The sequence below is a fragment of the Podarcis erhardii genome, assembly GCF_964252035.2.
Source record: "Podarcis erhardii genome assembly, chromosome: 10".
NCBI lineage: Eukaryota > Metazoa > Chordata > Lepidosauria > Squamata > Lacertidae > Podarcis > Podarcis erhardii.
Window position 1 is genome coordinate 20,743,854 of NC_138500.1, and position 25,265 is coordinate 20,769,118.

At 43.6% G+C, this 25,265-nt stretch overlaps 1 protein-coding gene across 4 annotated transcripts in view; it reads left to right on the forward strand.

Moving 5' to 3' along the window:
* Positions 1 to 25,265, forward strand: part of FGD4 (FYVE, RhoGEF and PH domain containing 4) — a 103,674-nt gene that overhangs the window by 23,693 nt on the left and 54,716 nt on the right. The window contains exon 1 of one of the 4 annotated variants that reach the window (XM_081878891.1): positions 9,556 to 9,638. The exons of 2 other annotated variants lie outside the window; for them this stretch is intronic. In XM_081878891.1, coding sequence (XP_081735017.1) covers positions 9,617 to 9,638 — 22 coding nt within the window. In that variant the 5' untranslated portion in view covers positions 9,556 to 9,616. Of the gene's footprint in view, positions 1 to 9,555; positions 9,639 to 17,506; positions 17,713 to 25,265 lie in introns of those variants that run through there. One more of the 4 variants, XM_081878892.1, reaches the window with a different exon arrangement.

Here is a 25,265-nt window from a genome sequence, read left to right on the forward strand (position 1 = left end):
TATAGTTTCAATCCAGAAAGTTGGCTGCTTCCCTCTTTCCCCTCCCCTTCCCCTTTCTCCCACGCCCCTTGCCGCAGCAGCAGTTACTTGTCCTTTGACCCTGGTGCCTGCCTGTACCCTTCGGCCACTTCTTTTGTTTCTGCCCCAGCCATATGGGAGGAGAGGATGAGGGGCCTTGCTGAAACGAAGTTCATTGAGGGAATCATGGTATAGCATGGAAACACAGAATAGTAGAGTTGGAAGGGACCATGAGGGCCATCTAGTCCAACCCCCTGCAATGCAGGAAGATGCTGCATTCCCTGAAAGCAGCTGTAGTCCCCAACCTGATGGTAGGCTCCTATTTCCTCTTGGGTGCGAAGAAAGCTCCCTCATCTGACTTGATTTCTTATTTGCATAATAAATAAAATTTCATGAAACATAGGATTTTCAAAGAAACATTACATTAATATACCACCTTTCCACCAAAGAGCTAAGAAGGCGTACATGGTTCTCTCTCGCCACATTTTATCCTCACAAGAACCTTGTGAGATGGGTTAGGCTGAGAGACAGTGAATGACCCAGTGAACTTCCTGATGGAGTGGGGCTGGGACCCCCAGTCTACCAGGTCTTAGTCCAGCACTCTAACCACTACACCACACAGGCTCCCAAAAAAGGCAAGCGAACATTTCTTAGGAAATGAGTGCCAGCCTGGGAACCACAACTGAAGGCAGCCACAACACGCCCATATTTCACTTGCATTTTTAGCAACATTTACGCAGGAGCTATATTGATGGCAAAACAGCCAGGGGTGATGAGGGGTGAAAGTGAAAGTATGCACAAGTCACTGTGCAGGGGGTGGGTGAGGATATAGGAAAAAAATAAACTAGGCAGAGAAGGATAATGGTGGGTGATCTCCCATAAATCCCAAAATCTCATCAGTGGAGACAAAAGCAAAGCCCACCCCCTCTGTTTCCCTTAGAAGTGGCACAAAAGAGGAGGGTTACATATCAGGAGGCAAAGCGGATTTTGAAAAAGGGAAGTGGAGTGAACCTCAGGAAATTATTAGTTAAGGTGCCACTTTACGAAGAGATCTTTACTGACAGCATAGGAATTGGAAACTTCCTGCCCACTGTAGACCATTTGGTTTTCAACCAGTGTGCTGTGGCACCCTGGGGTCCCCTGAATGATGGTCAGGGGTGCTACAGGCAACACCAGACTCTGTCCCTCTTTCCTTCCCTCTCTCCATCTGATGCCCTCTTGTATCTCAGCCTTCCAAAGGCTTCTGCTGCTGTTTGTTACAGCAGCCCTGGCTACAAGCTCCCCAGGCGAATGGTGCCTCTGGGGCTGGCCAGGGGAGAGGAGAGGAGGCTGATGGAACACTCTATAAGAGAGGGTGTTCGAAAAGAGGTGAAGGGGCTGCTGGCTCTGCAGACAAGGGGTGACATAACTGGGCTTGTGAGGCTTTGAGCACGTTTCCCCACAGGGGAGCCGCAGAAAGAATGTACTTGGTCAAGGGAGCCATGGACTCTGAAAGGTTGAAAACCTCTGCAGTAGATGATATATAAGAGAAACATTTGCTTTTCCTACCATACCTGGTGTAGGAAAAAAACAACAACCATTGCATAGCACAGAGGGCCATCTGGAGGCACTCTAGTGTCTCTGAACAGAAGAGGTGCTGCTGGTTGTTTCACTGGGTTTATACGTACTTGTGCATTTTAGTGTTTAAAACTGAATTGCCAGAGCAATTTGTTTTATGTAGAAATGTGTGTAAACACATTTGAATTGTAAAAAGAAAATGCTACTGGCATGTCAGCACACGGGGCTTTTCTCCCCACCGCCCTCCTTTTTTTCCTTTATGCTAAAACCAGTGACATTCAGTGATCCACAAACTGAAGCTTGTAAATTTTTAAATATGGGCTGCAATAGAGACTTTTACTCCAGGTAAAAGGTAAAGACGTTTACTCCAGTCACCTGTTGAGAATGAAAACGGCTAGTGGGTGAGTCTCATGTACTGCTGGACTAGGGTTGCACGACTTTTACATTCACATTGAATTTGAAATGCTATTGACTCTTTTAAGATTAGAAAGGAATGGGAGAACCCAGCACACACAGCTTCAGTAGCAAATCCTTTTATTTTATTTTATTAAAAACCCCCCAAAACCATAATGGGCACTTCCTCTTCCTTGCACTTTCAGAACCCTGTTTCTAGAAGTGAATCTTTCCACACTGAATCTCTCCATGTTCTGTACGAGGGATGTGCTCTGTCCAATGCAGCCTCTGTGTTATACAAACTTAACAGTAGGAAGGAAACCATTGACAGAAATGTGGTCTGCTTCACTTTGGCCATGGAATGGATTCTTGACTCACTTTGCAATCTCTGAGCCACTAACTTGGGCCAAAATCACACATGCATTTTAGAAGCACTTTATCACTGGGTTCCCTTGCTTCAATCAGGCAAGCTTACTGTCATTCATAAATCAAGCTTTCTCCGCACATCTCCCCACCTTTGGCTAACTGCAGCTTTAGGCACCTGTTCTTGTTCTTCTTTTAAGGAAAATAGTTAGCAGTTCCAATTATGTAATTTGGCCCTTACTCATGATGAGCTGTAGAAGCAGAGGGTAGGTGGTGTGTGAAAAGAGGAAGGGGGAGCAGAGCATGTAACGGGAAGAGAGCGCAGGCAGTTGAAGGAGAAGATGAGCAAACCATCCCTATTAGAAGTGAGTTCTGGATTTTGCAACACTGATGTTGCATTTAAAAGACAAGGATGGGGGGTGGGGGTGGAGAGTAGTCTCAAAAATGGTATTGAAAAATGTAAGGAACTTTAACAGCATTTTTATTTATTGAATTTATATACAGTAAACATTTCAATGCATTTTGGTGGAAAAGAATTATGCATACTGGATTATTCTGGTAAGGTAGCATCTCTCAAGCACACTAAAGATTGGCTCTAATGTTGATCCTTCTAGTGTTCTAGCTAAAGTCAAAACTAAACAAGATGGGAGCAGGTACACTTGGTCACTCATGTATCCACCCCACATATAAAGTGTTGGTAGAGGGATTCAGTTCTATCCAGGAGCCCTTGGGAACAAGCCACCTGGGAAAATGAACCTTGGCCCACCTCATAAGCCATATCAGAAGAGGTATCTCTTTCTCAGTGTGTGTGTGTGTGTGTGTGTGTGTGTGTGTGTGTGAGAGAGAGAGAGAGAGAGAGAGAGAGAGAGAGAGAGAGAGAGAGAAGAAAAGCATCTTCTGCATTGTAGGCGGTGTGCATCTTTCTAAAACAATTTCCAGTGTGATCTCCCCAAACTGGAATGGGACCTTGGGGGTGTGGGTGAGAGAGAATTGTAGCCCTTTGGCTTTTCTACAGCCCCCATCTGGATCAGGGCCCCACACCAGTTATTTGCATGGGTGGTGAGGCACACTGATGAGGTGAGGTTTTACTGATGTTTTGTCGATTACATTATATGATTTGTGCAGTACTCGTGATGCTCTTATGTTATTTGTTGTTTGTAAGCAGCTTTGGCATTCATGGAAAGTGGCACAGAAAGACAATAAATCAATGTACAGCAACTCATCAAGGGTTGTGAAGCTTCCTGCTTTTGCTATCTGCCCAGCTTTGCAAGAGTGTCAAATACCTATTGGCAACATATGATATGTGTCTGTCCGGCTGTGTGTGGCTTGCTGGATCACAAGTTCTGCAGACTTGACTTACGCAGCACTTCCTCCAGAATCTCTTTGCAAGGCAAGCGTTCCTGAAATCATTCTTGGATTCCCATATGAGGGTGGTTTAGTGTAATACAGTGCAAGAAAGAAATGTGTCATGGGAAGAACACACTGATTTCACCTCAGAGTTGCAAGTTTAAGCACATGTTGTATTTTGTCCTCCTGTCACTGAATTGCAAAGAATGCATTGCTGAAGCGGATTGTAATTATTTTATGCTAAATTTTAAGTGGAACAACAGTTCAAATGCAAAGGAAGTTCTTTCAGTTGCCATGGATACAACACATCGCCTTTATGAGCTGTCATTTTTGTCTGGTCTCCAATAATCACTATTTCTTAATCTTTGCAAATTCACACATGCTAAAATCTCATTTAAGTTCTAAATTTATATGGTGGAATGTGAGTCTTCGATCTCTAAAACATGGATGCAAAAAGCTTCTGGGGGGACTTTCCCCATTTTCCTGCATTTGATACCTTCCTGTTTTAAAACGAAACCTATTCCACAGGTTAAAAGAAGCACAAGTTAGGTGCAAAAGAATGCCAGCACGGCTGAATAGCAAAGTCATGGATTTTTAAATGCCGGAAGATCGCTTCTGAAAGAGCAATAAATTCTATTCCAAAATAACAGTATAAAGCAGTGAAGGAAATTGAAGAGTAATTTGGTAAAAAATATATATATATTTACAAACCACAGATATTTCTAGAAGCATATCAGCTAAGAGGCAGAAGGTTCATAACCATAGATGACAATGTCAAAACGTTAGTGAAGAAATTTCAGAGAAGGTAAATGAATTCTTCACATTATTATTGTGCTTCTTGGAGGAAAGATGGGAAAATAAATCACATAAATAAAAATAATTTTTCACTGCCAGAGGTGTTAACAGTACATCTGAGCCATTGTTTTTTGGTTAATGAGTCTCAAGAAGTATATTATAAGGAGTATAGTATGATATTCAGTTGTGAGTTCCTAATGAATTCAAATGAGACATTATTGATCCGGAAGACTTTTAAACTGATCAAAGCACTGAAGAAAAACTAAGTAGCTGGGGTGTTTTGCTTAGAAAAAAATGTAATGGGGGAAAACACGTTAGAGATTGGAGAAAGCAGCACAAGACCTTGGATTTCTTTTTCTTTTTCATTTTAATGATGAGGAGGGAATCAATAGAGGAACTGTGTTAAGAGTACCAACTATAAAAGTAGCTTTAATGGGGAAAGCTAGTATTTTGATAGTCTAATGAGGCTTCTACTTCAGAGAGTGGGCGTAGAAGTAATTATTTTATGATAAGATAACGCTCCATGGTTGTAGGAAGTATATGAAACAGTTCTAATGTTAGCAAATGCCATGCATTCAGCAGTTGAGAAACCTTTGTTCTCAGTAATGTCAACGTGTGGAATGTTTGATTAGCTTGTCTGCGTTTCAGCCCATGTGGCAGGCGCAAGATAATGTCAAGTTCTGACTTTTAAATTCCAAAGTACTTCTAAATCAGTTTACATGGCTTAGGGTGCTTTAGTTAAAAATACCGTATTTTTCGCTCTATTGGACGCAGTTTTTCCCCTCCAAAAATTGAGGGGAAATGTGTGTGCGTCCTATGGAGTGAATGCAGGCTTCTGCCATAGCCGCGCGCAACCCCTCCGGCAGGGAGAAGCTGCACGGGGCTATGGCTTCTTTAGCCCTGCGCAGCGTCTCCCGGCAAGGAGAGGCTGCAGGGGGCTAAAGGGGAAGGCAAAGCAGCAAGCGGGATCCATCCCGCTCGCTGCCTTGCCTTCTTCCATAGCTGCATGCAACCTCTCCGGCAAGGAGAGGCTGCACGGGGCTATGGCTTCTTTAGCCCCACGCAGCCTCTCCCGGGAGGGAGAGGCTGCAGGGGGCTAAAGGGGAAGGCAAAGCAGCGAGCGGGATCCATCCCGCTTGCTGCCTTGCCTTCTTCCATAACTGCGCGCAACCTCTCTGGCAAGGAGAGGCTGCACGGGGCTATGGATTCTTTAGCCCCACGCAGCCTCTCCCGGGAGGGAGAGGCTGCACGGGGCTAAAGGGGAAGCCAAAGCAGCGAGCGGGATCCATCCCGCTCGCTGCCTTGCCTTCTTCCATAGCTGCGTGCAACCTCTCTGGCAGGTAGAGGTTGTGTGCAGCCTGTACGCTGCTCTTTGGGGCTGGGGGGGAAAAATATTATTTCCCTTGATTTCCCCCCTAAAAACTGGGTGCGCCCTATGGTCCGGTGCGCCCTATGGTGCGAAAAATACGGTATATGCTTTCTCCCGCCTATGTTAGCAAAAGCCATAAGGCTGTCAAAAACCTGGCAAGTCATAGTACTTGACTCGATGGATACCAAGTGGTACAAGCCCTGTCTTACTGGAAGATCATATCTTGGGAACTATCCTCTATCATAGCTAGGTAAGGAGGCATATAAAAAAGCTACTCCTTGAACATTAGGGATAACGATTTATGGAAAAAACAGAAAGCAAGTCTTGGAATTCTGGGTTGCCCAGAGTTGTCTGGTGAATACCTAAGTGGGAGATGATCTGAGAAAAGCTATTTGAAGACAGTGCAGAATTCAAATGTCAGCAATCACATCGCTCTTAGGAAGGAGATAATGATGCAACTGAAAACGTCAGAAATTGGAAAGGGCACGTGGCTGAAATGCTTAAAACGCATTTGTGTAGGCAAACCTACCCAGACATGTAAAGGTTGCAATTTTGCAGGACTGTCCTAATTCTGTAAGCATATTTTATGTGAGTACAAGTAGTGCTGTAACCAATCAGCAACAATGTTGGTCTTCAGGTAATTGTTGTAAGACAATGTACAGTTCTTTGAAAAGTTATGCCGGGACCTCATGTTACTAACAATACAGGGATGCCACTAAAAATTGCATCCCAACATCAAGGCTGTGTACACACCCTTCTGTAGCACTGTAGTTTTTCTCAGTCCAGAATAATTCATGCTCATCTTCGACATGCTCCTTTCAATCAAGATTGATTCTAGATCCTGCCATCCACAAGGCTGAGTTAACTGATAAACAGTGGTACCTCGGGTTACATATGCTTCAGGTTACACACTCCGCTAACCCAGAAATAGTGCTTCAGGTTAAGAACTTTGCTTCAGGATAGGAACAGAAATTGGGCTCCGGCGGCGCAGCGGCAGCAGGAGGCCCCATTAGCTAACATGGTGCTTCAGGTTAAGAACAGTTTCAGGTTAAGAACAGACATCCGGAACGAATTAAGTACTTAACCCGAGGTACCACTGTACATCTGAAAACCCTCCCCTTAATTAGATTATTCAGGCCTTTTCCTCCCTGCTTGTGCCCCAAGTGAAAGGAGGAGGAAGTGCTGACTGCAGTCTTGGTACCTCTCCCTGCCCCCAATTGCTGGGACTGTCTACATCAGTTTCCATCTGTGTCCAGCAGGATAATGCTCAATGCAATGCAATGCAATGCAATGCAATGCAATGCAATGCAATGATCTTTTATTTTTGGAATAAAACCAGTTTATAAATAAGCACTTTTCAAGGGCAATAGTGTGTGAGCGTGTGTAGACTATACAGAAAACAAGTACCCACCCTCCATTGATTCTAGAGTAAAATGTTGTGTGTATGCAACCTAAGTTGTTCCTCCTCAGATAGGAAAGCTTACCCTTCATTGGGCTTTTCCCCACCCGCATTCCCCATAACTGTCTGCTGCTGGTGGGGAGGGAAGGAAACCCATAGCATGGGTTAAGTGGTTTTACACATGAGGGTGAAAATAATTGGGGTGCCCTTTTCTGGAGCATCCCCTTGTTGCCTGTGATATGGAGCACCACCTTGAGAAATGATGCCTAATTTTCGTTAAATCGTTGTGATGTAGTGGTTAGTGTTAGACAAGGATTGAAGGGTAACACAGGTTCAAATCTCCACACAGCCATGAAGCTGTGACCTTGAGCCAGTCACTAACTTGAAGCCTAGCAGGGTTCTTATGAGGACAAAGTCTTTGCGGGCACACACGCTAAACCCTGTCTGTGGTGCCTACCCCTTTCCCCAAATGATAACACAAGAGACCAGAGCATGGGTTCAAATTGGCCACAACTTTATTGAACTTCAGAAGTGGGAAACTTGGCACAGGCCTTGGCAGGTAACCCTCTCAGCCCACCTGGCTGAGGATATGCAGGCAGTTGAGGCCCAGTGAGAGGGGACTCCAAAGCGCAAACTTACACAGCATGCCCTTCCACTGACCTCGTCCGGGGAGTTTGACCTACATGCCGCCGCTCTAGGGCCAGGGACTCCCGGTTTTGCCCTTTAACGGGCCCTGCAAGGGCCGCTGCATGGGAAGGGAGCATGAATGCATCCCCCCCAACTTGATGTTAGGCTAAAGGCTACCTTGCCAAGGCCTAAAACCGCCACTCCTGGAAAGAAGAACGGCAAGGTTGCAACTGATGGACTATATGCAACTGGCCGAGATGACTGGCAGAATCTGTGACCTGGGAGAAGAGAAGATGGAGGAAGACTGGGAGAAATTCAAGAAGTATCTACAAAAACATTGTAATTTGGTTGAATGCTAAGAAGGATGCTAGATTATAAAAAACTGGCCACCACTAAATTAGATTTGAAATTTGATGATAAGTGAGACTAAAGAAAATATAAAATTTTTTGGAAGAAGTGCTAGATTATATTTGAATGAGTGGACATGAGATTGTAAACAAGTTGATAATTTGTTTGGAAAAAACTTTTAACGAGGTAAATGGGAGCGGGAGACGCGAGGGAGCCCAAAGAAGTGATGAAATTATGTCTGTGATAGAAGTAAGACTGTTTATTATTTGTGCATTTATATTTAAAAACTTTAATAAATATTTATAAAAAAAAAAAAAAAGAAAGAAGAACGGCAAGGGAGGCTTGAGCCCAGGAGTCAGCCTCTTTTCTTTTGGCCTTAGGCCCATCCCCGGCCGGCCGTCCATTGTCCTCCCTGGCCAAGGGCGGGTCAAAGGCCAGCTCAAGCAGGTGGGTGGCACCCGCCCAGGTGAGCCTCAATCGGTGCCGCAAACCCCGCCCACCTGTGGGGAAGGGAGGGCGGATATTGTGTATTCAGGCATGGCCAAACTTGGCCCTCCAGATGTTTTGGGACTACAACTCCCATCACCCCTAGCTAACAGGACCAGTGGTCAGGGATGATGGGAATTGTAGTCCCAAAACATCTGGAGGGCCAGGTTTGGCCATGTCTGTATGTAGAAGAACCATATATTTAGAAACTGGTTTCATTCCTCAAGCTCTTTGGATCAAAGGTGGGATATCAATTAAGAAATAATTCCAACATTTTTTGGTACACCTTTATGTGGCTGTAAGCAGCAGCTGCAAGAGAACACCTTCCCCGCCCCAGTAGAACATAATAAAAGAAGAAGAATCATAATTAACCCACAATTTGAAACATCTCTCTTTGTGTGTGGGATGTATTCTCTCTTTGATGTTGCTGCGTAGCACTTCTGTTTTCTGAACAAAAGAATGTTTATTCCTCCAGCTGAAGTAGCAGAACAGCCTTAAGTAAAATGGGATGCAGTAAGTAAACACAAATTCCACCTGTGCAATAGGGCAGGGGGAGTGGGGATAAAGCAGCCAAGAGTTTAACCTAACACTGTTTTTTTATTTCCCTGGAAGTGTGAAGCATGTGCTTAAACCTAGTGAAATCAATAGGACCCAGAAGTGCTTAGATTTGTGCCTAATACATTAACAGTTTGTTTTAAAACTTTGCAAAACTAAAATTGATTTTTAGCATTTTTCTCTGCAAATGGCTGTTGCTCTATTTTAAATCATTATTGCGTGTTTCCTGGTACACATCACAGGGGGGAACTGTGATGAAATTCAGTACTTCCTTTTTTGAAATATTCTGAGCTTCCCAGTACATTAAGCTCCTTGAAGGAAACGTTTACAACTAAGAAGTGTAGTTGACACCTTGCTTGATGTATATGTTCATGGGGATCTGTAAGTAAATCTACTTGCCAATTACTGCTTCAGATATTTGTCTGATCTTCCTAGTCTTGTTGGAGTAGGTGTTTAGTATGTCTTCTTTGCTTAGTTACTTCTAAACTGAAGTTCTGAAGCCTAACTACTGAGGGATCTACTAATGTGCTTTATATTCCCTAATGAAAAGTGTCTGGGGTCTAAATGCATCAGTGCTTGGAGTTTTCTATTACAATAATTTTGATACTTCGCCTTGGTGAACTTCTTTTGTCTTTGTATATATGAGTTTATTATTACAGCTCATCCAAACTATTCAGTCTGTTTTTTCATGTGACCCTTCCCTTCAGAAGTCCTTTGGAGATCCCACTATAGCACAGATTTTCCAGCAGTTTTAAGTAGCCAGTTTTCTCCAATGTTCCCTCCCAAGTCCGCAGATTAGTTTGGGAGAAGAAAATGCTTGTTGAGAGACATGCTTCTGTCAAAAGACTGGTCATGTGCAGTCTGGAGATGATTAAAAAAACAAAAGAAAAAAACCAATGCTTTATGTTTTGCTATTACTCACAAAATACCGTATTTTTTGCTCTATAAGACTCACTTTTTCCTTCCTAAAAAGTAAGGGGAAATTGTGTGCGTCTTATGGAGCGAATGCTATCCCAGAAGCCAGAACAGCAACAGGGATCGCTGCTTTCGCTGTGCAGCGATCCCTCTTGCTGTTCTGGCTTCTGGGATTCAGAATATTTTTCTTCTTGTTTTCCTCCTCCAAAAACTAGGTGCGTCTTATGGTCTGGTGCATCTTATAGAGCGAAAAATACGGTATTCTCTTATACTATGAATAAGGAAGCTCAGTTCTGCAGATCAACCAACCGTGGCGTGTATAGTGGCTCATGCAGTTGCAGCTAGAATCCAATCCTTTTCATTTCTTGATTGCAAAGAGATTGCTGGTGGTGGTACTCATGTTGGATCAGGATGTATTTGAGATGGCTGGCTTTGGTGAGGCAAAAATGCCCACAAGAGGCTATACAGGGATAACCAAAGGTATTGTCCTATCAGTCAAGTGTCAAAAGGGTTCTTGTTCCCAAGATAAGCTTTTCTCCATGTGCAAAGCACTCCCCTGACAATGTCATTGATAACCTTGACCCATTTCAAATGACTGAGTAGTTCAGTGTTTTAAAGTTTCAAGCTATGTTATTCTCTCATTTCGCTTCCTAGTCTACAAATATCTAGTTTGTTATCTTGTTCCTCCTTCATTATGATTAGCTGGCGAAGTCTTATTTGTTGATGGAATGCTTCTCTTTTATCCGCTTTCCTTTCCTCTTTATCTCCTTTCCTTCCCCCCTTTCTCCTATCCTATGCATGATAGCACAGGCCATAGATGAGCTAGATATGGGAAATTAATGACCAGATCCCACGTTCTGGCATAGTAGTAAGAAATTTCTGCAGAAAGCTAATTGGTCAAAATCTAACAAATGCTGTCCGTTTTGAAAAGAAATATATTGTTGAGGTCTGTTATGTGTCTTGGTACACTTTTAGTTTTGTTAAGCTGTGGGCTTTTGTTTTTTTGTTCCTCTTTTCATTAGAGAATTGATGACAGTTGAGGTAGGAGGAAGAGACTTCAACATATACCAAAGTTTCTGCCTTGAAACTCCGAAGCAAAAGTCATTTTAATTGTTGACTAACATTACTGTTAATTAAAGGAAAACCTGTTAAACATGCAGACTGACTCATTATTTATGTACCAGATATTGAGGATAGTGCTGTTTTCCTTCGCCCTTCTGCTTGATTCTCCTGGACTGATGCTAAGGCACACAGCTGTGGTCACAGATGGATTAGATGCTGTGATTTCATAATCAGATGCCAAGACCTGGCATGTTAGTGAGCTGAGCTGCTGCCTTGACCTAAGACCTGCCTCAGGCCACTAGATTTGAGCTTAAACTGCTTATAAAATGGAGCCTCATGCCAGCTTCTCAGAAAATTAATATGCGAGGCCTAATTTCTCAGTAGTATTTGGAGAAAGATATGCAGTAACCTAGGAGAGGAATTCTGATTCTTCACAGCGGATGGCAAGGTTTAATTCCGTTAAATTCCAGCTACAGAGGAGAGAGTAGGAGTGATGCAGCCTGAATTGCTGACAAAATATCGTGTACTCTGAAATGTCACTTATTATGGAAAATTGTTAGGCATGCTGCAAGCACTGCAATTGGATATCAGACACTCAGATATGTTCAGCAGCTTCCTTCTCTCATATTGTAATAACTTTGCAACAGAGCTTATCATGTTCCGTGCACACTCAGCACAATAGGTTCATAATTGCTGACCTCTGGACACTACCATTCCATAAATATTTAATAGCAATGTACTTGGTATAGACCTTAGAATTTAGAGCTCCCTTATAGAAAGGGGGTGAAGTATCTCCAGTATCTTAATAGCCTGATAGTGTGGAATGTCATAGGATGGAGGTGCAAGATGATATGAAACCTCCAAGAGGCAATCAGAACAGCTAGTGAGAGTCTTAAGGGTGGAGAGATGGAGCACATGAACTGTAGAACAGTTGTTCCATATAGTTAAGAAGTTAAGAAATGCTGTAAATTCACCAAACTGCGATGTCGGGAAACTTGGTAGCAGCATCTGAACATAGTAAAGTCGTCCCAAAAAAGAAGAAGAAAGAACAGGCCATCAAAATCTCAGTAGAAGAAGCCCCAGACTTGAAACTCAGCAACACCCATCATATTATATCTTTAGGCACCAGACGAAAAGATTTATCTTCTCCCATGCCTTTGGCTAATTAAACAATCTATAGTCTTTTAAACTGTGAGTGGGGTGGGTGGATTATTTTATTTGTTACTATGCTATACAGTGGTACCTCGGGATAAGTACTTAATTCGTTCCGGAGGTCCGTTCTTAACCTGAAACTGTTCTTAACCTGAAGCACCACTTTAGCTAACGGGGCCTCCTGCTGCCGCCGTGTCGCCGGAGCACAATTTCTGTTCTCATCCTGAAGCAAAGTTCTTAACCTGAAGCACTATTTCTTGGTTAGCGTAGTGTGTAACCTGAAGCGTATGTAACCTGAAGTGTATGTAACCTGAGGTACCACTATATATTTTTGTGTTTTTGTATTGTAAACTACCTTGTGATTCTTGGATGAAGGGTGCTATAGAAATCTAGCTTATTATTGTTATTACTGAGCAGTATGAGCCCTCCAGGTAACCTACTTGCTTGCTAAGACTCTACCTTTCTTGAGCCTTACCAAAAGCATGACAAATGTTTCTTAGGGGCTCTGCTTTGTATCTTTTAATATTTGTTCACTCTATATAGACCTACAGGACAAGGACAATCAGGAGTTACTCCTAGATCAGAGGTGGATCACCAGCCCAGTGAAAGGGAGGGAGGGGGTGGAGAGATGCACGGGTAGGAGAGGAAGAGATGCATGGTGTGTGGAGGGGAAACAGGTGGGGAGCTCTGTATGTGTGGTCTGTTTTGTATGTGCAATCTGTGAGAAGGTGGGAGAGTGTGAAAGAGAGAGAACAGGTGAGAAAGCAATGTGAGTGTGTAAAAGATTGAGTGTGGTGCATAACCAATTGCCCCAGAAAAACTGGGACATCCCGTTCTTTCCTGCGAGACAATGGCAGCCATTTTGGGCACCTTGCTCTTACGTGATTTGAGGCCAAGATCTAAGCCCTCAAAAAGTGTTTTCTTCAGGTCTGTGATTTCATGCAGCATGTTAAAACACGCTTTTTCGGGTCCATGATCTCATGCAGCTCATGCGACTCACGCGCAGGTCGAGACCTGGAAGATAGCGTCTCATATTTCGGCCATGTTGTGTTGGAGGGTATGGTGGTGTGGCCATCGTGTGTGTGTGTGTGTGTGTGATATCAGTATTGCGTGATTGTGCCCCATATGGCAGCTGTTTGATGGCTGGCACCCACAGCACTTGTCTCTGCTGGTCCAAAAAGGTTGGTGACCCCCTGGTGTAGCTTGTAAGATTCTTTGAAGGTTTGTCCTTGATCTGGGAGATCCAATATTGTCTTTGATTTAAGACTCTCTCTTATCTGCCCTCTTCTTCATACTGGCCCCTAGTATGCTGCTTTTGCTCTTACTGCTTTCTGTCATCAGGCCATGCATGTTGAGACAGACCTCAGAGGTTTCCTATTAGCTAGAGGCCTCAAGGAGCAAAACTGTATTCTCTAAAATCTCCATGTTGTTAATTCTTGAAGAATATGAGGTCCCTTCCTTGCTGGTGTGTGACTCTTCATCCACACCACCTATGCTATGAAGAATGAACATTTCCTTCTCAGCAGGTGGTTAATGTGCATGGAAATTAATTCCGCAGATATTAAAATCTTGTTTTTAAAAGGATACCTCTAATTAAAGTTGAAGATAACTGTGGGTAGCTGTAGCTGTCAAAAGGGTAGCTGTAGCTGTCAAAAGTAGCTTGGCTTCAGTACACATGTGTCAGATTAAGATGTATTTCATGCAAAAGTCTATAAATATTTCCTTTGCTATCCATTCCTAGTAGGGGCCTATCAATGCTGTTTGTTTGAGGATTTGTATAACTTGCATCTAGAACAGTAATAAACATAGTGCTTGTTCAAGATAAGTATACGTGAGTCCTATTAACCTACTGGAACAGAGATCTCTTGCCCCCTATGGCAAATATATTCTTCAGCAGGAAAGGAGCAGTGCTTGAAAGCGGTGTTTTCTGATCAGTCTGACAAGCTTGGTGTCTTAATGGGGCTTATTAATAACAGAAGGCTCTTAGTGGCCAATTAATTCAGTGTTGCTGAAGTACTCTGTGCAGTTCACTAGTTAGTATTAAGTAGCTTAGGTCTAGAAAGGGTTTGTAGCTTTTCATTTCATCTGGGGAGAATTAAAGAAGTAAGAGCCTTTTCAGTATTTTAAGATCGACACTAAAAACCAATAGAATTCGTTCCATTTTTATTTGTTTGTTAAAAACAATTTACAACAACAGAAGCAAGGTGGGTCCTAAAAATGTGCATTTCAGTTGTTAAAAGCCAGAGTCAAGAGGTTTCGTCTTCTTCAGCTTTCGTCAAAAGCTGTATAATGAAGGTGCCTGGTGCATCTCTGTGAGGAGGAAGTTCCACAACTTAGGGGCTGCCACAGTGAATGCCCTCTCCCAGGCTGAGTCTCTAATATTTCTTTCCTGGGCAAAGTGGTTGAGAGGGCAGTGGCCAGCCAGCTGCAGGTTTGGCTGGAGAAAGCATTTTAGAGCCATTCCAGACTGGTTTCATACCTGGTTTTGACATTGAAACAGCCTTGGTTTCCCTGATTGATGACCTCTATTGGGAGAGAGACTGGGAGGATGGAACCCTGTTGGTTCTCCTTGACCTCTCATCAGTTTTTGACACCATGGACCATGCACCAACTACCTTAAAGAGTACCTTCCCTAGTATGAACCATCTCAGAAGCTATGATCAGCAGCTGAGGCCTTGTAAGTGGTGCCACCACCAGGTTTGCTTGGTTGGCACTGACCCATGGTAGGGCCTTTTCGGTGGTGGTTCCCTGGTTATGGAATGCCCTCCTAGTGAGGTGTGCCTGTGTCCATCATTATTCACTTTTAGGAGGAATTTGAAAACAATCTGGGGAAAGCAAAGCAATGTGGGCTTTCTGCTATCTCCACTTTTCATGAGTGTGGGTACTGTCTGAGCTCCCTTTCTTATGCTGTGCTTTGCTGTATAGGAGATATGCAAATAAGGGGTAGTGGGAATTTGCCCAGATAGCTTCCACTAGGGAAGGTGCTGCAGCCAGCTGGCCTGTGCGCCTGTTCTAGGTTGTGTAGACCTGTTCTTGATTGCCCATCAGCAGAGGCGTCTTTCCCATAGGGCTTAGTGGCTTGTTGCTCCAGGGCGCCAGCCTCTCAGGGGCACCCCAGCGAGTGGGGGAGCTACGCGACTCTGCTGGCAGCCTCCCCAGCTGCACCCCGCCAACCATCTTTCCTTCCTATCCTCCTTCGGCCGCCCCCCTCTGTGGGCTGGTGCATTGGTGCTGCTGCTGCTTGTGCTGCTCCCACAAGTGCTCTGTGGCAGCGGACGAGGAGCCGCTCCTCGACTCTGAGGCGTTGGCTGAGGATGGGCCGCTGCCTCCTCTCCCTCGGCCGCAGGAATCCCCTCAGCCACCGCCCGTCTAGCTGCTGTTGTCTGAGGGAGTGGTTCCTGAGGAGCCTGCTCCGCATCACTGGTGCCCGCCGCCCCACCACCACCACTCCCGGGGCACAGGAGGCGGGGTGGCAACTGCCTCCTGCTCCTCGGGCCGCTGGGCAGCAGCGAGAGCACCGGCAGCAGGCTGTCGTTGTCAGGCAGTGGAGAAGGGATAGGTGCCCTGGAATCTCGCAAGCGATCGCGGGGTTCTGGTGGTCTGGTCAGCCGCGTTGCGGCCACCACATTGGTGGCCGCTCCTGGGGCTACGAGGTGGTCCGCAAGTTGGACCCCGAGTTCTAAATCCTGGGAAAGGGAGGGGGCGCCGGAGGGATCTTTGCACCATGGCGCCAGAAGTGCTTAAGATGGCCCTGCCGATCAGTTGATGTATTTGCCAGCCACAGCAGTATTGTGTGTATGAAACAGAAGGAGCAAGAGGCTATACTTATGCACAGTCAAAAAGAAATGTATGGTCAACCTGCTCTTTTTGATATGTAGCAGCAACCATTATTAGCATCCCTGGATGTGTTACCATCAAAAAGCTTCATTTTTTCCTCTTCAGGCAAGATTGTAAAAATAACGTTTTCCCATCTTCTATCCCTCAAGGTAATGACATTGGGGATTTTGCTAAGCGTGCTTCAGCGAGCTATTATGCTGCATTACTATAAGATATACTTGTGGTTTAAGAGAACGTTAGGTGAGATGAGTTGCTGCAGGCATAGCAGTGATCCACAGCGGCCTTTCAGAACATTCCCTCTTGCCCAAAGTCTAAATATATGCAACAGAGAGAACTTTTGGCTGCTCAATCAGCTGTAGGCTTGGTGGATACGGAGGCAGATGAATCCAGCAGAAGCACTAAGGCCAAATTCAAGGACTTGCAATATAATTGCTTAATAAATTCATATATTAGAATATTGCAGCATTCCTTGGTAAGGCCACTTGAAAATACAGAAAACAACAGCATGCAACAAAGGCTGCCAAGTAGTATAAACCACTTTTTCTAGCAAATCAATATGGAAACAATCTTTGTTGTACATCTTTTCATTAACACACTTGAGAAGTCGGTGTTTTGTTTATTCCTATATTTGTTGCTACAGGACACATAGATATTTTAACACTACATTAGGAACCTGGTTTTTTTGTTTTCCCGTGGTGATCAATCATAGCCTTTTTTGCTTTTGCTTATGAAGTATAAATTGCATGCATTGCAATAACATTAATTAATTGAAAAGTAAGGTTGAATGAGCACACTTCCACACCATCTGGAAACCTCTAACCTAAATAATAAATCCTGGAGTAAGATAGTAAATACATGTAAGCAGTTGGAAGCTCACTTTTAGATAGGCTTTGGTATGTACTTTGCATTATTTTAATTCTAATCTGATTTTAATTGGACTTCTGTATATGCTTGCCCTTTGTTGTTAACTGCCTCAAGCCCTTGCGGTGGGGTAGGCAAGCAATTTAAAATAAATGAAATGATTGCTCTGTTGGAACACGAAGCCTGCCCGGGGTGAACATATCATCAAGGTTAAACCTGGTTTTGTTTATGCTGCAGTGTTGTTTGACATGGCAAAGCACCTGCTAGCCTTGCCCAATATGTGCTAAACGCTGTATGGTCCCATCGTTGGGGATTTGCAAAGCTGAAGCACAAAGAGTGATTGTTACCAAATAAGCTGTAGTCACACAGTTCTACCAATAGCCTTAGGAGGGTTGGTTACCATGGAATCCACCATCTGTTCGCTCCCCACTGGAATGTGATTATCCTTGCTGTGTTGGGAACTGGGAAAAGCAGGGGAGTGTGTGCTGCCGGCAATTATCTGCAATGGAGTGTGTTAATGGAAGGCTTGGATTAGTGTGCCGGAGAACGACGCAAGAAGAGATGTTTAAAAAAAAATCGAAAGCATAAGCGATTTCTCACCAAGAGAAGTGAATTCAGTTCATAAAAGGTAAGCACTAAATGCACGGTGCTATTGTTTAATTGATGCCAATGTGGCTTATGATATTGATATTTATCAATGAGCTCTTATTGTCAGCCATTCTTTCTATAGATGCTGATCAGCAAGAGGGTGTGTTTGTGTGTGTGTGTTTGTTTCTGTATGGCGAAGCAAGAAAATGGGGGAGGGGGCAAGGCTCTATTGTCTTATTTTTCAGTGGCTTTATTTTATGGCTTTATTTTTTAAAAAGGAGAAAGTCTTGACAGACTTCACTTGAATTTGCTTTTAGATACTGTTACCTAATGTACGTTACATTGCGTTTCTGCAAAGCATTCTGAGGGACATGGTAGATAGGCATGCTGCGTTTCATTGAATAATGATATCAACATGATTGCTATTTAAAGATTTATGTCTTTTAGGTGTCTGCTAATTTCTATGGTACTGTTATGGAACAGAATAGATAATGTGGTTTTGGTGTGAGGTATTTGTGCAGATGATGCAGGAAATAGCAATGACTGGACAGGAGGGAGGCTCATTTATCTTCAAACATCATGGACTCGCCCCATTAGACATTATTGTCTAGAGACTTTTTTTGAACAAGTTTTCAGGGGGTGTGTGCATGTAGGAAACAATGCGCTGTGTTTTAGTAAAAGCAAAAGCTGGGGCAACACGGGAAAGTGTCATTCATTTCCTGATGCTTTTTTAAGAAAAATGGTATGGTTGGTGATGGTTTTTATTATAATTATTTTTGGGTGTGTGGTTTATGTCAAATGCATGGTTAATGTTTTTGTGTACAAATAAGATATATTCTTTGACTGAACAAGGGTACAAGCATTATTGTAACAAAAAAATACTAAGAGCAGCATTGCTTGTGTTAGGGTACCTGAACCCCTCTACCACTTTGGAGCTCATATGCTACAAATATCCATGGACTACAATATTTATTTTATATGTGAAGATGTAACCTTTTAATTAAGCTCTGCCTGTCTTTTAATTCAACCAATACATCTCTCTGTTCGTGTGCTTCACATGTTAGTAGGTCAGTGTCTGGGAGGAACAGGAAAATGGTTCATGAATCACCAGGCTGGGAAGCAGAAATGGGGGAGGTATCAGATGTTTCATCGTTAGATTTTTGTTTCATTTGCTAAAAAAGAGTATCTGCATTTCACAGTGGCAGCAAATCCTAGTCTTGTATGAAAGTGATGTGAGCCTCACTTAGTTTAGAGACTGCCCCCTTGATAGGCCCCCCTTTCAATCTGTGGGTAGTCAAGGGTGGCCTTTTTCATAAAGCTCTCTGAGTAACAGCCACAGAAATCCCTCCCCAGAGAGGTTCAGCAGAGCCCAAGCTCAGGAGCAACACACAACATCTTCTAATGCAGTGAATACGTATGAGCAGGAGTTCTGAATTTAGTTCTCATGGGATATGTTGATTTTTAAGGTGCATTGCATTATATTTCACATTTTTATATGCAGCATTTTCTGCTGAAATTGGGCCTCCCTCATTGCTGTGACCTCATGATGCGCTTCCTTAAATTTCTGTCTGTTCCCAAATGCAGCAGGAGTTCATTGCCCTTGCCTTCAGAACTCTCTGTGGCTTTCCTGATATGACTTGTGATCTTTGTTTCTCCCATCCAAACACCTATCACCGTCTAATGGTCTGTTGCTTTCTCAAAAAACTCTTGCCTTCCTCCCTTGTCCATTCTATGCTTGGAACTGCCTCCAAGAACACCTGTGTGGCACCACTTCTTTCAGATTCTTAGCCCAGCTCACTTTTCCCATGAAACCTTTGCCACCAGCTCCTATATTCCCATATAACTTTACCTATAATTAATCTGAAGCACTGAAATGAAACAATCACATACTGCTTTCATGTTACTTTAACTGCTGTTTCTCCTGTGTTGAGTTTTTGACAGTAACCTCCTTAGGCCTGGGACCTGGCCTGTGGTTTTCTACAGAGCAACTGTGCACGTTGATTGTTGTTGTTGTTTAGTCGTTTAGTCGTGTCCGACTCTTCGTGACCCCATGGACCAGAGCACGCCAGGCACTTCTGTCTTCCACTGCCTCCCGCAGTTTGGTCAGACTCATGTTTGTAGCTTCGAAGACACTATCCAACCATCTCGTCCTCTGTCGTCCCCTTCTCCTTGTGCCCTCCATCTTTCCCAACATCAGGGTCTTTTCCAGGGAGTCTTCTCTTCTCATGAGGTGGCCAAAGTATTGGAGCCTCAGCTTCACGATCTGTCCTTCCAGTGAGCACTCAGGGCTGATTTCCTTAAGAATGGATCGGTTTGTTCTTCTTGCAGTCCATGGGACTCTCAAGAGTCTCCTCCAGCACCATAATTCAAAAGAATCAATTCTTCGGCGATCTGCCTTCTTTATGGTCCAGCTCTCACTTCCATACATCACTACTGGGAAGACCATAGCTTTTACTATACGGACCTTTGTTGGCAAGGTGATGTCTCTACTTTTTAAGATGCTGTCTAGGTTTGTCATTGCTTTCCTCCCAAGAAGCAGGCGTCTCTTAATTTCGTGGCTGCTGTCACCATCTGCAGTGATCATGGAGCCCAAGAAAGTAAAATCTCTCACTGCCTCCATTTCTTCCCCTTCTATTTGCCAGGAGGTGATGGGACCAGTGGCCATGATCTTCGTTTTTTTGATGTTGAGCTTCAGACCATATTTTGCGCTCTCCTCTTTCACCCTCAATAGAAGGTTCTTTAATTCCTCCTCACTTTCTGCCATCAATGTTGTGTCATCTGCATATCTGAGGTTGTTGATATTTCTTCCGGCAATCTTAATTCCGGCTTGGGATTCATCCAGTCCAGCCTTTCGCATGATGAATTCTGCATATAATTTAAATAAGCAGGGAGACAATATACAGCCTTGTCGTACTCCTTTCCCAATTTTGAACCAATCAGTTGTTCCATATCCAGTTCTAACTGTAGCTTCTTGTCCCACATAGAGATTTCTCAGGAGACAGATGAGGTGATCAGGCACTCCCATTTCTTATGGGTTTATGTAGTGGTATATGGCACACAAATGCATGTTGACTCAGAAGTAAGTCCCTCAGTTACTCAGAAGTAAGCTGGAGAAGAGTTGTGGCTCAGTGGCAGAGTATCTGCTTTGCACACAGAAGACCCCAGGTTCAGTCCCTGGCATCTCCTGGTAGAGCTGGGCCCTGGGAAAGACTCTCTGGCCTGAAACCCTGAAGATGTTCTGTTCTGTGATAGCATGTTGATTGCACATGTGATTGGTATCTAGCTAATTTGATTCTGGCATTTGTTTTTATGAAACTCTACCTGTACTGCCACATCTGCGGGGTTGCATACAAGGCAGCTGTAATTTGCACACTTGTGGTAGTCCCTTTTCTTGGTACCACTGTTACACACATTGTAGTGATTGCGGTGCAGAACCCATATGGAGATGCCCGTGCCCATTTAATGTAGGCTTTTCCCAACTGATAACTTGGAAGCATGATCTGCTTGCTCCAAATATTCTCATGCTGAGCATCCAGCAAGAAACATGAGCCTAGGATGAGCAGGAATTAATGCTGTGCCATCACTTTAAAAATCCAGTTGTTCAAAAGAAAAAATCCTGGAGGTCTAACCTGTGTAGCTCAAAAGTCTGTATGCTGAATTCTGAAGTGCTGATGGTCCTAAGTTTTGTATTTTTCTAGCTTGATGAACTTTGTTCTAATGGAACTAATTTTCCAAGTGGTAATGTTTATACTTGTGTGATAGGTGGCCCAGCTGGTTGCTGTTTACCCTGATCATAGCCTTTACATGTGCCATTCAGGCGACTCACTTTAGGAAATTCATCTTTCCCTCTGGTGATTTGGAACAAGAGTCTTTATTAATGCTGTTCTCCAAGGTTACAAAAGACGTCAAAAATGAATCCTGATTTTCTTTCTATAGAAGCAGAAGCACTGTCCTATTTCTTTTGTCATATCAGAAATGTGGACACACAACATAACATGCTTAATGTGTGTTTCTGCTCTCATATGGAAGTAGTTGGTTGAAAGGAAGTCTGACATCAAGTAATTGAGTTTGACTAAATGTATAGAGTCAAAATGAATGGCAAATAAAACTGACCCAATTGTTTCCCAGAAACAGAGAAGGCTTTCTGCTTTTCCCTTTGACACATTATTCTGGAATGCTGTTGGGCATGACTTAGATTCATCTACTGCATTCAGGCTGTTGCCCTGCAGAGTTTAATTTTTTTGTTACATTTTCAAGGTTTTAATTTAAAACATATTGCTAAAAGCTTGTGGGATTTTGTTTTCAAAGGAGCCTCTCTGACTCAAGGTTAAAGCTATTAGTCAGTTTGAAAAGGCATGACTTGAAGAAAGAAAGAAAGAAAGAAAGAAAGAAAGACAGACAGACAGACATTGGCCCTGCTTACAAACCATGCCTTCAACTTCTGAGCAGTGAGGGAAATGAGCTGACATGGTTTTTGCCATTTCTGGGCAATCTAAAAAATCATTGAGATATAATATGATTTGTAATTTTGCAAGCTAATTTAAAATTCTGATGTTTCTCCCCTTTTCTTCAATTCCTCGCAAATTGGGAATTGTGGTGACTTAGCACTCGTAGAAAGTGCTTACATTCAAGTTGAGGCAATGTGTTTTGCCTGCCCAAAACTTGTTCTAGTTTATGTACTTTCGACCTACTGCAGTGCCATCATTAGATGCATCCTATTTTCTTTTAGAAGTGTGAAAATGGTAAGATGTTAATTTGCACAATCAGTGGCTAAACCAGGAAAAAAACGAATAAAATTGCCTGCAAAATGGTGAAGGAATCAGTTTTTCAGGGAGGTGTAATTTCCTATTTCTGGGTGTAGTTTTAAGGTGCTTCTCAAGCAGATGAACCAGCGGTTTGACTCTGTATAAGGCAGCCTCCAATGTTCTGTAAAAGACTGCTTATCTACTGCAGATCTTCCTCTGTAATGCACAGTTGAGGTAGGGAGTACAGTGTTCACACACTTGACCTAGAACATGATCCAAAATATTCAAGAAATCCATGCCACATGCAAAAAAGTTCCTTGGCACACAAGCTAATGTGGAAAAGGTTCCTAAAGGCAGAAAGCTAGTGCTCCACAGTTCTGTGTACAGTCATACCTTGGATCCCAAACACCTTGTGAGTTGAACGTTTTGGCTCCCGAACGCCACAAACCCGGCAGTGAGTGTTCCGGTTTGCGAACTTTCTTTGGAATCTGACGCTGCTTCCATTGCTTCCGATTGGCTGCAGGAGCTTCCTGCAGCCAATCAGAAGCCGCACCTTGATTTCTCAATGTTTTCAGAAAGGTGAATGGACCTCTGGAATGGATTCCGTTCAACTTCTGAGGTACCACTGTACCTTGATATTTTATAGACTTGAGTTTTCCTTGTTAGCTTAAGTTTTCTAGAGCTGCTTTGTTCCTGGGCAAATCAGTTCACACCCAGCTTTAGAAATAAGCACTGCATATTTCTGTTTGTGGGGAAATTCAACTAATCCAGCAAAGTGATATCTTAGTTGCTTCTGATTTCTTCACAGCTAGTTGTTTCAGTTATATTCTGCTGTTAGCCAGGATTTTGCTTTTTTGATCAACATAATCACAGGGACGCGGGTGACGCTGTGGGTATAACCTCAGTGCCTAGGACTTGCCGATCGTATGGTCGGCGGTTCGAATCCCCGTGGCGGGGTGCGCTCCCGTCGTTCGGTCCCAGCGCCTGCCAACCTAGCAGTTCGAAAGCACCTCCGGGTGCAAGTAGATAAATAGGGACCGCTTACCAGCGGGAAGGTAAATGGCGTTCCGTGTGCTGTGCTGGCTCGCCAGATGCAGCTTGTCACGCTGGCCACGTGACCCGGAAGTGTCTGCGGACAGCGCTGGCTCCCGGCCTCTAGAGTGAGATGAGCGCACAACCCTAGAGTCTGGCAAGACTGGCCCATACGGGCAGGGGTACCTTTACCTTTACCTAATCACACATGACAGGATGAAGCTGTTGTTTGCTTTGTGTTCCTTTTAAAAATAAATTTGGTCAGTTTGTAAAAACTGAATTTCTTTCTTCTTCCTTTTGTCTTTGGCCATGTCCACATTCCCTTCCTGGTTTCAGTGGACCATTTAGTTATATTCACTCAAAAAGCCTTTGCTTTTGCACAATCAAAGCACAGACAATCAAAGCAAGTTGTGCAGCATTCAGTGAAATAGGAGTAAGTAGGAAAGTGATATTTCTCATCCCCAGTGTAATGACAGTGGGGTGAGGAAGTCTAATATGGATGCAGGCTTCCCCCTCTGAATGACTACCTCAATTAAGATGGGAATCTATGGGGGGAAATCCTTCCATTGGTCATAATTAAAGCCACAGTTTAATAGCCTGGATTAAATAAATAATCATTGGTCATGTTTTTTTTTTACCAAATAATACCTGCATTTTCAGTTTAGGCTTAGATTTTTAAAAGGATCCTCCCCCATGTTGGAAGCTGCTAATCTTGTCTGCCTGGATGCAGCTGGCTGTTACTAACAAAAAAATCAATGTTCTGTCCTCTAGAGTGCATCAAGTGACCTCTTCTGCTTGTTTCCTGTGCTGTGTCTTTAGTTTTTGTGTGTGCAATAAGAGTCTGTTTCATATTTCACAAAACAGGCCATGCTTCCACATGGTGCTAACAGCAAATATAATGTAATGACCTTAGAATCCTAGCTGGAAGGGCTGTGTGAGCCTCGTTTGCCATGCTAAGACAGGAATGTATTGTATCTGAAGGATACTTCATAGCATGCCTCATATATTATGCCTCATATATTATGGAGATCCACCCCCCCCCCAAAGAAGGAAATTATGCAGCACTTTTAGGAAGTGTTTCATTACTGAATTCTATAGGCTTTTCTTCCTGTTGAATCTAAACATATATTGCATATTATCCAGCCCATGGATTTTCAGTGTTTCCAGGGAGTTGGGGGGGAAAAAAGCAAAAAAAAAAGCACTCTGAACATTGGTTTAACTTTTGGGATGGGTGAAATCAAAGCTTTGAGTCGGGTAGGCTAAATATGAGGTGGCTTGGTTAACATCTGGTCAGCATCCCAGTGGCATTCCCTTTGAAAGTTGGGACAGGGGAACAGTGCTACATCATGATGTAGAATTCTTAGGACTTTCCTTATTAGCCATCTGTCCCTCACTTCGCATCACGTGCAGAAACCACCTTCTTGATCATTGGACCTACTGTTGGTCTTGTCTGCTCAATCTGCCAGAGCCTGCCTTCTCATGAAGGGGAAGTCTCTATCTCACTGAGGGTTTAAGACTCATCGGCTACCCTCACCTGGTTTTGCCAGCTAGTCGGAGCCATTTTGCAGGATGTGGCTGCTGTCGCATGCTGACAGCTTTTAGGAGCTACAGGTGAGACCTGAGTGGGGACCAAAGCCTTCACCAACCTAGCAGATACCACATTGGTGAAGATTGTACTACATCATGATATAGCCATGGTTCCTATGGGGCATTCTGTCCCAAATGAACACAGGTAGGCTGCTGAGGGCAGCTAACCTACCACCTGAAGCAGTGACAATTTTTTCCCTTTGGTAAAACGCCTTGGCCACCTCCTCCT